This window comes from Cetorhinus maximus, chromosome 22, assembly GCF_964194155.1.
Source record: "Cetorhinus maximus chromosome 22, sCetMax3.hap1.1, whole genome shotgun sequence".
In the NCBI taxonomy this organism is placed as follows: domain Eukaryota; kingdom Metazoa; phylum Chordata; class Chondrichthyes; order Lamniformes; family Cetorhinidae; genus Cetorhinus; species Cetorhinus maximus.
This window is the reverse complement of record NC_135900.1, coordinates 57,122,027-57,135,585: the sequence shown is the minus strand read 5'-3', so window position 1 is coordinate 57,135,585 and position 13,559 is coordinate 57,122,027. Positions and strand designations below refer to the sequence as shown.

Genomic DNA, 13,559 nt, shown 5'->3' with positions numbered 1-13,559 from the left:
AGCAGACAGGGAATGTCAATAAATGCTATTTAGATAGACTCCTAGAAGGTATTTGACAAAGCTCCTCACGAAAGACAGTTAGCTCCCCCCCACTCCCACCTCCTTCCTGGGAGCAGGAGTGGAGCTAAAATTAGGTGGCATGGCAAGGGCACCATGCCTGTTACCTTCGCTAGAATTTTACCAGCGTTCTGGTGGGTGTTGTGTGCTCTCCCCACCCTTGGGCCAATTGATGACTTTGCATGACTGATTAATGGCCACTTAAGGGCCTGGTAATTCCCACCCCCTGCTTGTTCTGCCTGACTCCTCCCCCCCTCCCCAGTATCCTGATTGTAGGCCCACCCACCTCTGACACCAGGGCCTGTCTGACTGGCCTTGGTGAAGCAATTCTAATTTACCTCAGTGTCCAACCTCCTCTTGGACTCCTTATTAGAACCTGGCTGCAGTCCCAGCAATGGCTACTGCTCTCGGAAATGGTGCTGCTGCTGGCTATCTGATTGGCTGGCAGCTCTTGGAGGCAAGACATCCTCCCACATGGGAGCAAAAGCCATGACCTAAAGCAATTAACAGCTTGAGGACCATAAAATCTGGTCGTGGACTCCCGGTCTGGTGTAGGCGGGCTTGCCCCCAACTTTTCAACTAGGGGTAGGGCTATTGCCTCTGCGAAAGATACCAGCCGGAAAGTGAGGGATAATGGACAGCTCATCTAACTGGTGGAGTTTGACAAATAGTGTCTGTAATGTGGCTGCAACTACTCACTCTATTTATTAATGATTTAGATGATGCGACAGAGAAATATATATATGCAAGTTTGCTGATGACACTAAGATAGGCATCATTGTCAGTAGTATAGATGGAAGCATAAAATTACAAAGAAATTTTACCAAATTAAGTGAATGGGAAAGAAAACTCTGGCAAATGGATTTCAGTGCAGGTAAATATGAGGTCATTCATTTTGGGCCTAAAATGGATCGAACTGGGTACTTTCTAAATGGGAAAAGCTAGAAATAATTGAGATCCAAAGAGATGAGCACATAGCCCATTAAAATGTCATGAACAGGTACAGAAAATAATCAAAAAGACTAATTGAAGGTTTGCTTTTATATCTAGAAGACTAGAATACAAGCCAGTGGGCATCATGCTACAGCTATACAAAGCCCTGGCTAGACCACACTTAGAGCACTGTGAGCAGTTCCAGGCATCACAAGGATCCATTGCCCTTGGAGGGAATGCAGCTTAGTTTACCAGAATGATACTTGAACTGCAAAGGTTAAATTATGAGGCGAGATTACACAAACTAAGGCTGTATTCCCTGGAATTTTGGAGGTTAAGGGGTGATTTGATTGAATTTTTCAAGATAGTGTAAGCAATTAGTAGGGAAGATAAAGAGAAACAATTTTGCTGGCTGGGATGTCCATCTTAAAACCTAGGGCAGTGCCTAAAAATAAAAGCAGGGTCTTTCAGAAGTTAGAAAACATGCAAAGGGTGGTAGAAACTTTGAACTCTTCCACAAACAGTAATTAATGCTAGATCAATTGTTAAACAAGGGCAATTTAAATTTTAAATCTGTGATTGGTAGATTTTTGTTAATCTATTGTATAAACAGATATGGGGGAAAGGCAAGTATATGGAGTTAGGTCACAGGTCAGCTGTGATCCCATTGCATGGCGGAAAAGGTTTGAGGGGCTAAATGACCTAGTCCTCTTCCTATGCTTCAGATTAGGTGGGTAATTAATATTAGCAACACAGTTCATCAGAAGATTGAACCATTTTGGTTTAATATGAAATGAAAAATAGAATATAAAATATCAAAAGCTATGCAAGCCAACCGCAATGCGTGACCAGCTGTGTAAATAGAGTACATTTCACAGAAAGCGTGACTCAGTGTGCAAACCCATGATGTTTCCTGGAGTACCAATTTCACCTATAGGAGGCACTGACATTGAAGCTCTCATCTGTAAAGAAGTCACACCTTGCATGTCACAGATTCGCCGAGCCTGGGTGACACTTGCAATAGGTTCTATTTAATAGTAAGAAGTTATGATTTTAAAAAAAACTTCAGTGATTTATGTCTTGAGCAATCTTTTCAAAATATGCTTCCCTCTCGAGGTGTTTTGTCACTCAGCCAACTCCCTGCCGCTGACCACCCAGAATTTGGTCCAGTTAACTATTAATATTAATCATCAAATTAATTCCCAGTCACCTTTCAGCCACCTCACATGGCTCCTCTGACTTATTAGAAGTTTCAAAAAATCTTTGGACCATCCTATACAACATCCATAATCACAGGAGGAATCAACATACTATTGCACAACACAATAGGTTAAAATCAAGAATAAACAGTGCTTTCTGAGAACCTTTGTCATGGTGCTGCTCCCAATCTGGACTGTCACTGCAAGGTTCCATGTTTTCTTTACAGTCTGGAAGGTTGCAACCCCTTCTCATGATACTGACCAACTGCTGTAAGCCAGCTGATCAAATTATGCTCACAATAATCAGGAAAAGTAGCTGGAGGATCAGTGCAAGCTGTGAGTAACAGGGCTGAGGAGTGAAAGGAGGAACACCTCAGGCATCAATGCAGCCCAGAATTCACAGACTAATCTGCCTACCATGTTTTTCACTCCACAGAGCAATTCAGTTCTACCTACAAAGCTGGCTTTCAATATTGTTGGCCTCAGTTCTCAAAAACTGAAATTTCACCCGTACCTGGCTATCGGTGTCTCTCTCTTTCCCCCTCTCTGCTTATCTGCTCTCTCTCTCCCTGTTTCTTCCATCCTCCTCCTCTCTCTCTTCCACTCTTCTTTTCCACCACCTCTCTCTCTTTTCTAGCCCATCTCTTTCCCACCCTCTCTTTTCCTGCCCTTCCTCTCTTTCTTCTACACTTGCTATCTCCCCCACTCCTATCACATTCTTCCTCTCCTGCTCTTCTTCCCATCTTCCCACTCTGCTTCTGATCTTCACTCTACTTTTTACCCCTTCTCCCTTCCCATTACTTCACTCCTTCCCTCCTTTCTGCTTTTCTTCCCTAGTCTCTCTCACATTCCTCTCCCAACCTCACATTTTCACATTTGCCCCTCTTTCTCACCCTCTCCCCTTCCTATCTCCTCATCATGCCATCCCTCATCCCTGTCCTGACTCCCTCTCCCAACTCTCACCTTTTATCCCTCTTGACTGAAATACTGCACTTGGTCAATGCCGTGGGAGGTTGACGAGAAATGGGAATTCTTGACAGTATATTGGTGATGAGAATTTGCATTGATTTGACTCTTGAAAGGTCTATGTTTGCCTTACCTGTCATTTTAAGTGGGCTTTTCTATTTACAACAGACAGGGATATTTGCGATAATTAAAAATATCTGAATAACTAAAATACAAATCACCACCCTTCAACACAAGTACTGACATCTTAGTGGCAGTGCCTAGATTTGATGTCATCATGACTGACTATTTACTTGCATCTGTTCCCTTGGTTACATGGCATTTAGGTTCCAAATCTGACTCAGATTGGCATGCCAAACTAAATGTACTAATTGCACTGTTTAGACTGGAGGCCCATTTAGTACAACAACAGTATAATGCACTGAATGCTTTATTTACCAAAACAGTACAGAAAGCTTAATAGGTTTTCTTTAAAGGCATTGCTTTTGTTGGGCTTGGTGAATGGCTCTTCAACAATGTGATCATTTTTCCTGCAGTCCAGTTCCTTATTCACCTGCTTCTGCCTCTGTATAATTCTAGAGAGCAGGTTTCTGCATAGGTGCCTTAACCCTCCTTGACAAAACAACACATTCAGTTTAGTTAAAATAAATCCCAGATTCGTGGCTGATGAGGAATGGTTTCAATTTTCGTCTTCTCTGTTTTCACCCTCCTCTGCTCAAACTGCTGATCCCTGGTGGAGCATGATCCACAGTCACCAGGACACTCCAATACTTTGTCAAGTGTCTTCCTACAAATAGCAACCTATACAATGAACTTTATCAGCTCATTCAATCGTGAGAGGTGTCATAGCCAAGCCTGATCCTGTGTCCACCTAATGCTCTTCCTGCTTGCTTTGATTAGGAGGACTGTATAGAAGTTAAAGAGCAGGAAGTCAGGCTTATCATTCACCCACCCTGAGCCTGTTGTGCTGCGATCATTATAAAGTTGTTACTGCCAACCTGGGACATTATGGTTTGTATGGCTTAGCTGCACACCATGCAGTACTTCTGGCCCTATTATCTAATTTTAAGCTGTGTTGTGAAACCATTTGAAAAATACTTTCTCCAGTTGGCTTTCCCATGCCCTTGTTTGCCGCCTGCTGTGATTGGTGGGCGACCGACTGGTTTTGTTGATTTGCTCCATATTTGCCCAGCGAGAGGTGATGCAAGAGCAACCCTGAGGTGACTGCCTCACCAATTCCTCCGTACTGTGGAGGAGTACCTGGCTTTTGCTCAGTGCTGACTCACAGTTTTACACCTGAAGCTCACCTCCTGTCAGCCTTGATTCAATTGTAGCTCGGAGTGAGAAGGGTGTGGGTTCAAGCCCCCCTTGACCATAAAATCAAGGCTGACACCCCAGTGCAGTACTGAGGGAGTGCAGCACTGTAGGATCTTTTCCATGCGATGTTAAATCCTTTAAGTACATTAGCATGTGTTATTGCTTTAAAGCTGCTGTTTAAATGGAAGTTGGCATAGCTGAGTGGAAAAATACAGTGCCAGTGTGGTACTAAAGCTGGGAAGGTCCCAGTTGCATCCTGTGGTGCTTGATGCATCACAGGGGTGTGGCAGGCTAGCGACAGGACTGTGATGATTGGCTTCCATCTCTTAAACAGGAGAGTGGAAAGAATTGGGCCCCCTTCTCAATTGCTTTGGCGACTTGTGAAAATCAGGTGTGGACAGGACTAGGCTCTGCTTTATTGGTCTCTGCAGTTGAAAACTCTGCTGACCTTATCAAAGCTGATACATGGAGAATAATCACTCGGGCAAGGTGATGGCATTTGGCTATGTTTAGCCCAATAAGAGGACAGGAAAGAGAGGGAAAAAAACAAAAAGGCTTGCATTTACAGAGTGTCTTTCCTGGCCTCAAGACATTCCAAGTGCTTTACCGAAAATGGCTTACTATTTCCAGTGGTAGTCACTGTTATAATTTACCAATTTCCGCACAGCAAAATCCCGCAGACAGCACTCTGATAACCTACTAATCTGTTTCAATGATATTGGGTGAGCGATAAATATTGGCCAGGGCACGTGGAGAACTCGCCTGTTCTTCAAAATAGTGCGGTGGGATTGTTTGACCTACCTGAGAGGGTAGGCAGGGCCGCCTTTCAGCAGAAGGAGGGCATTTCTGGCAGTGCAGCACTCCATCCGCCTAGACTTTGTGCAATGGGACTCGGTCTCAAAATAATACATGACAATTATCATCATATTGAATGTGATCACAACAATAACCAGCAACATGTTTGCTTGATGCAGAGTGTGTTTGATTACCCAGTGTTACTGATCTGCAGAAACAGATTTTCTTCTCTCCCAAAGTTAAAATGTTGCCTTTGCACCTATTTTAAAAGCTGCACATCCTGAAACATTGAAAAATGCCTCGTGATCGCCAGAATGTAATTTAAAAATGGCCTTTTCTTGCTGCAGAAATCGTACAGGGACTTCAGACTGCAAGGGGTTTTAGAGGGGATGCTGAACTGTAAAGCATATGAAACCATCCACACCCGTTTGACAGTGGAAGAAGCCACAGCTTCGGTGTCCGAGGGCGGAGGCCTCCAAGGTATCACAATGAAAGACAGCGACGAAGAGGGCGAAGATGTAAAATAGAAAGGAGATGGTTCTTTGGACTCATTATTTTTCAACCAGTGTTTGTACCATTTCTTCAGAGGACGGTGAAAAACATCATTCAAGTGTAATGAGGTTGTCTAACTTTAGAGCATAGCCGTAGAGCGGGGCTGGGAGGGGAGGGTATAATTGTAACTGAACTCTGTGCTGATCGGTGCCATAATGTCCATCTGCCCCTGAATCAGACCATAGCAACACCTTGTGTAGTCCTCCCAATTCACTTGCGATCTGGGCAGTCCAGAAGGAGGGAGCGGGGGGAGCAAAAGGACCTCGGATCCGACTTTCCTGGGTGGGTGGGGGAAATGCTGACAGCACCTTCTAACATTAGGAAAATGTGCCCACAGCACAGGTGCCACGAAAAGTTGGCATATAGCGACACATTCCCAGCGAAGATATCACCACCGGTGTGGACTCGGGCACACCGAGTCCCCTGGAAGGAAAGTGTGCGGGGGCTATTAGTCATTTGTGCTGTTTGTGGTCTTAATTGGTGACATAAAGCAGCATGATAGAATAAAACAGCCATGTCAGCTTGAGGTGTCTTTTGTGCCTAATGTTCTGGCATCTTTGTAAATATAGCGATGCCTTTATAGATCCAGCTTCACTAATACTGTGCGCTTTCGCCGATCTGGAACAAGGGCACATTGATCAGGAGAAGTTCATCCGTGTGTGTATAAGCAGGCAATCATGAAGCAATTTGGGACATCGTCCAGCTCCACCCGCCCAACTTCAATAAAAGGCGTTTCCCTGCAAAATAAGAACCCTGTATCTTGTGTCATTGCTGAGGCTGAGTGGCTGCGTTTGCATTCCCCCTCCTCTTGGTTTCCCTGCACTGTTATTTCCCAGTTGTCCCCGAGTCTTCAAATCTACGCTTGTCTCTCGGAGGGGAGTGAGATACCCAGAATGGTGCAGTGTTTCCCCTCAATAGTCACTGCGAATACCATTCACGAATGTCTGCAACATTTATCAAACCCATGGCAAGAAAAGTCTGTTTTGATATTGAGGCTTTAATTCTAATAAACTCTCATCTGTATTTCCAATTCGTTCAGCAGTCTTGCCTGGAGCTATGAGAAATGTATGAAGATGTTTGGGAATGGCCCGTTTAAAGGATCGGACTAACTGGGGCATTTTTTAAAACATATTTTTCTCACAGTTACTGTTATTTTTAAAGTATCATGGTGTGGGTAGATGGTCTAAACACTTAGAGGAATCTAACTATTACAATAAAGTGGATTAATTTGTATTTGACATAATAGCGCTAAATGGGTTGCATTGTTTATGGATCATCTCGTTCATAAAATGTGAATATGTTAAATTTATCTTTGGATTTTTAATCTATGACACAAATATTAGTCAGCACGTGTACCGTGTGTGTGTGTGAGAGAGCGAGAGAGAGAGACTGTCCGCCCTCTGATTGAAGTGAGCGATTCAGCGCCAAATAACTGAACTTGCACTCTGGTCGCTTTTGCCGATGAAAAAGCGAAGTCAGTGTGACCCATCATCCAGGCAGCAGAGAGGGGAGGAAAATGGTTAGCGCTCTCCGAGTTGGAACTGTGCTGTGAGTGGTTATCTACTGTAAATAAAGCTTGTACAACCTCAGTGCAGTGTGGAGGGTTTTCAAAATACTGAAGAGTAAAAGCAGAAACTAGTGAGAATGCACAGCCGCTTCAGAGCGAACTCTACTCCAGCTTTTAAATCCTGTACGGTATCTTTTTGTGTGTGTATGCGTTACTGAGCTTGCTGTGCTTTTTCTAGTTTGTCACATTGCAACATTCTTGGGTTAAGGGATAGTCAGATAAAAATCGCCATCGTGTGTCTACCTTTGATAATTAGTGAAACCAGAGCATTAATTAACTACAGTGAACCAATCATCAGGCTCGGAAATGTATTCCTTTGAACATTTCGATGCAAAGTCCAGTGTGAATAGTTAAATGTGGAGAACCGATATCAACTCGAATCATTGGTCGTCTGCAGTGGGTTGGAGAAGGTCGGCCTGAGAGTAATTTGGGCCTGACAGATTGATTTATGAAATACAATTCGTTCAATCTTTGGTTCCAAAATCGGCAGAACGGCACATTTCTTTTTAGTTGTAATTAAGATGAGTTCCAGTCAATATTTGGGGTCAAAATATGTGTTTTTGTCACTTTAACCGGTGTTAGACGCACTGTGATCAAAACCGTTGGGTACAGAAGGATAACTCCTCTTACTTCCCTCAAGGATGCATTAATTGTCATTTATTTAATGTAATCTTGCATTTCAAGTACATAAGCATCTGTTGATTTTTTAAAATATGCGTGTCAATAGGTAACTATTAAATGTAGCTAAGGTAACTTTTTATAGATTACAAAATGCGTTCCAATCTAAATGTGGACATTCCCATCTCTGTGCAATGTCTCAAAGGTCATTGAAAGGTCACTTAAATCGCCACAACTGCTGAATGATATATTGAACGTATTAATGGCAGTGAAACCGGATGGAGATATAAATGTATTAATATGCTGAAATAACAATGTCCAATTGTGTCAAAAGAATGCTCGTCTTTAATAGAGTAAACATGGACTGACAGCATCGATTTAAAAAAACAGTACCTAACCTAAAATGGATGAAGCCACTATAAATCAAGAGATTGTAGAGTTTTTTTTTCTGACCAGCCAGAGGTTTGTATTTCTGATCTCAACAGAAATATTCGCGGTTTAATCATCGACGATTATTCATTGCGATCTAAACATTTTCTGTTGCTCTGGATGATTTATGTTGAAATCTCCAAAGGTTACACAGAATTTACAGCACAGGAAAAGACCATTCGGCCCAGTTGACCTATGCCCGCTGCTACCTCTTTTCAAGTCACCCATCAACATATCATTGTCCTCCGTCTCTTTATCTAGCTTTCCCTCGAATGCCTCTGTGTCTTTGCTCCAACTGCCGCTTATGGTACCGAATTATCGATAAGAAAGTGTCTGCAGGATTTCTTTTAATCTGTGTTCATGATTGGATCTTTGGACGACATTGACAGCAACCTTTGTCCTTGATTAAGATTACAATGGAAGGCTGTAATTCCCCGCAGTACACTTTATTCCAGTAATATCTAACCTGTCCACACAAGACGCAGAAGTCCTCAAAAGGTTAACAGATTGATTTTAGCGACAAACATTGGTCGGGAAACCCTTACTTCCCAGACACATGAATGTAATCTATCAGCTGATGGCCCTCCGAGTCTATCAGTAATTCTGTACCATTAAGAACTGACACATGGTAGTCATATAAATAATTGGACATTATCACTCAGCTCCTCGGCGATGCGAGAAGTGTGCGTGTGTTTGTTGACTCACCAGGACATTTTCTTGTAATCGTGGTGGGATCAGAAAGAGTCAATGGCAGCATCGTGTATTTATACACATAGGGCTTCACACAGGGGAAACGGGTTCCCAGCACTAACGGAAAAATTAGGAGAGATGACCCAAAGAATTGCAAGTTTCCTTGACATATAGTCCTAATAAAATGTACTGATTAAATCAGTGAAATGTTCAGGTCATTGCTTCTGCAATCTATAATGTAGCCTTTATTTTTGAGAGACTGCAGTTCTTTTTTATGTGAGCAATATGAAAACCGTCTGCAAACGTCAAGGTGGGGCGCCGACAGACTCCTCACTCGGCAGTTCTTCCAGATCGTAAAGGAGTCATTTTAGCATAGCAGGGTTAGATAGTGAGATACTCCCTGGAAAGAAAAAGTTAGTCATTAACCGAATGGCCCACACGGGCTCTCTTTAAGTAAGTAACTATTTCTGCACAATTCACATCTCAATGTGTTCATCGTCCACAATTGGCTCTACCTCGGTTTTTTGTGACTTCCTGCCAAACTGCCGTAAATGCAGGTAAATGCTTGTGTTTCGCTAATTGTCGATGTAAAGTTACAAATCAAGCAAGTACGTGTGTATTTTGGGAAAAAAATTAGCATTGGTTTACAGCATGTTATGGACGATTATAAATAATATTATGAGCAATTCGAAATATATAAAACTAATTGTTTTTTTCGTTGGTCAGTGGGTTTTTAAAGGTAGGTTTGTCCCCAGTAAAATTTTGCAAATATGAATCATCGAAAGGAATAGAAACATAAAGCCAAAGATGGCAGCGCCGACACTTAGCATTGCTGAGTCCGCTTCAGATTGTTCAGTACAAATGTGTTGCTGCTGGACTATAAAGAATCTCATTGCACAAGTCATTAGTTTAAACTATTATTCCCTTGTGCATTTACTGTCCGATTATTATTTCGTCTATATCGGAGGGGACACATGCAATGTTCAAAGCCAGTGTTTTCAGAAGGGAGATTCTACTTTGTTTCTGTGCAGTGTTCCTGTCAAAAAAAGGCAAAAAGGGGTTTCAAACACAGCAAGTGTAAATGTCCCGAGGTACAAAATTGTCTATGTGTAGCCTTTTAACTGACGTTGGAGCAGCATCACATAGGACAACTTGGAATGGCATTGCACCAATGCACAATACACTAATACAATCCGGTAACCATCAGTAAGTAGATTCTTTTGTCAATGCTTTGTAATTGAAGTGCTTCTAGTTCAACTATTCTGGCAGCTTAAAAATTGCTTTGGGACACTAATGGGCATTCCATAGATTCGGAAACTGGAACACAAAGTTGCCAGATATGAGGGTATTTTTATTGCTGTTGGCGATGCTTCTAAATGCAGTGTTTCTTGTCAACTATCAACGTATATTGTGGTCCCCACACGCACACATGAACATTTTACTGTTCAAACTGTTTGCTTCTCCTACAATCTCGTACTGCGAGGTACTGTCAACAGTCTCCCTGTATCGGACTTCCCCGAACACACGTTCCTGCCCAATATTCAGCGAGAAACGCACAGAAAGGGGCTGAACGCATGTGATCGCCCTTCAGTTGTTTAATTGGTAATAATGAGGAGCAGCAGCCGAACGTTGTGTTAACTCCCCGTCAAAAGATCAAACATAATAGGGGGTTAATGGCAGAGGGGCCTGCTCCACCAATTTGACTGCGTTGCATTCACAGCACGTTGCTGAGAGAGGAGCATTTTGCTTAGGTAAAGGAGCATTCAATGTAATGTTAAAATAGTAGTGGGAGCCTTGATTGAAGGGAATGAATTGAGACCTTTCTGGGCAATATTGAAATTCAACCAAGACAAAATGCACAATAGTTAATTAGATCTCGACGGGTGGAGATAAACATATTCCAGCGTATTATCAGAAAGTGAATACCGCCACATTTAATCAAATTCCTTGTTAGTTTCATTTTTATTACCCCCCCAATTTGCTCAATTTCCAAAGCCACGGTCAATTTTCTATAAATAAGCCGCACATTTATAAACGCAGTGTCTCGACATACTTCCGGGTAGATATTTAAACAGATCAAACCAGTGCGTTCAAAGTCGGTTGTCATCTTTTACATATAACGAAAACTAAAGTTACCCCAACTTCTCAAGCACAAAAATATACAATTCATTTGGGGCGCTATATTCCGTATTCGTCCCTGACATAAATGAAACTAAACATTAGATCGTTCCATCAGAAATGTTATCATCTTTCATTTAATCAGCGGTGCATCCCAGTGTTTACCGAGGAGGAGGAGGAAATTGAAGAAAAGATCGGGGCAACTTAACAAAGAATGTAACATCCAAACAGCCCAGGCTCCCCCTCAATTATCTCATTCTCCTCACTGTCCGTACCAACGGAGCTTCAACCCAGAGAAAGTATGATGCTGAACAGGTTATGAGGAATACTGAACGCAATGTTTAGAACTGTAAGAAGTGCATTTCTGGAGAATGTTAGGGAACGGGACTAGAATTTCACCTTTTCTTCGCTGGGCTGCACTGGACGATACACCCAGAACCCATGGTTCTGTGCCAGCTTTCAGCTCAATCTCTCACTCAGAAATACGGTTTAACTCCGTTTTATTACCAACTGCAAGTTTAACGTGGTCGTTTATTTGGTACCGCCAATTAAACTCGGTCATTTCATTGCACACGCTGCTCGTCTTGAACATTTTTGCACCAGCGCAGCCAACCAATTCCGGCTCTTTAAAAAAAAAACTGCACTTCACATGTTAATTAGATTTTCCAACAAAATCACCATGAAACTGCAGCACTATAAACAAAGTGAACATCACACAACCTTTGTTCGAGCTTTTTCTCCTTTCTTATATAAAACCGTGGGCCCAGCAACTGCAGGCAGCTTCAGCCAGGCTAAAATTAAATACTTGTTTAACCGCTAAATAAGTGACATCAAATTATCACGCTCTCCTGTTTAATTGTTTACCTTTTTAAACAATGATGTCGGGGCTTTTATAACTTCCAATTTGGACAACAAATGACTTTTTTTTTACATTGTATAAGATACAAATCCATGAGACTGATAAACGAAATGTTACTGTTTTCGGAAGCCGAACATCTTGTTATATTTGATCGAGTGGGAAAGCCATTTTCTCAGCGCTAGTATTCAATTTGTCAAATGCATTTCGGAAGGTATTGCTTGCTACTCGAGCAAGATCCTCTCCTAAATTGGAGGTCCTGATCTGACTGTGCTGGATACCAATTTGGCTTTAATTGTGCTATTTATCTCGCCTTGCTGCAGCGCCGAGTGTGAAACTCAAGCAAATCAATTTCTAACCCGCCTGAAAAAAATATTATTTCATAAATAAACTATGCATTACACGCTTTAAATAAACGAAATTCAAATGAAAACAGTGGCGCAAGGTTTGTGAAAACGCGAATGAAATAATTACACATTAGCTGTTTTTTTTGCAGCTGAAGTGTGCTAACGGACATTTAATTAAGGATTGTTCGTTTTGCTAATAAGCGTTTCTGGGCCTGTTAAAGATACCAGGTGTTAATGGGTAGACTGTCAACGATGTTGAACATGTGTGAACCGTATATTGGGCTGAAACATAAAGTAAGACTTGAACAGGCAAGAAGGCTGATGTTGAGTATGCCTGTGGCCCATCTACTGATGGTATGTTTCTGTATATATCAGTGTGGAATTTAACATACCCGATACTAAGCCGTTTATATTCACGGCGCTGAAAGATCATATTCGAAATCCAGATTTTCTCACGGAATTCCCAAAGATCGCTACAATTTAGCAGCCATCTGCTTTCAGGCATATGCGTGACATCACGCTGAATAAACGAGGGGGAATTGACAATTAATGACAATAATGCAGTTTATCTCGGCCGAGAATAGGAAAGTAGCGGGGAAAATGCTGATGCAGCGTTCCTTTTCAATTCGTGACTAAATTAAACTCAAGCCGATTAGTTGGAATTTTGCAGTCAGCTTCAGCTCGTTTAAAATGGTCGGACTGTAAGCTCTCGGAGTGAAATGGGGATACATTTTTCATAAACAGTCTCCGTTGCATTGGAAAGAAGTTAATTGAATTCACAGACAATTCTCAGAAGCTGGCCCTGAGATGAGAAATCGCGACGGCCTCAGAGCGTTAAGTTTATTGCAGACAAATTAATTACACAATGTGTTAAATTTTAGAATTTTTTGACTACTTATAGCTAGATCATTAGTTAAGAGTACGAATTGTAACCCAAGTATCTAATACTCGGTGCACCAGGTACACATGTCTATATTTGTAGGAATGGTATCAATGATAAATACAATCCTGCTGCAAGCTAACACAATCTGCTCAGAACATGTGTTCGACTGTAACTAACCGGCTGGATTGCTGACAATGCTGCGCTCGTTCATGATTACTATGACAGGACAATC

At 42.0% G+C, this 13,559-nt stretch overlaps 1 protein-coding gene across 3 annotated transcripts in view; it reads left to right on the top strand.

Moving 5' to 3' along the window:
• The window catches only part of cadps2 (Ca++-dependent secretion activator 2), a 782,646-nt gene extending 775,522 nt beyond the window's left edge, over positions 1-7,124 (top strand). For all 3 annotated transcript variants that reach the window (XM_078568371.1, XM_078568372.1, XM_078568373.1), the window contains one exon: positions 5,615-7,124. In XM_078568371.1, coding sequence (XP_078424497.1) covers positions 5,615-5,794 — 180 coding nt within the window. In that variant the 3' untranslated portion in view covers positions 5,795-7,124. The remainder of the gene's footprint in view (positions 1-5,614) is intronic.
• The last annotated feature ends 6,435 nt before the right edge of the window (positions 7,125-13,559 follow it).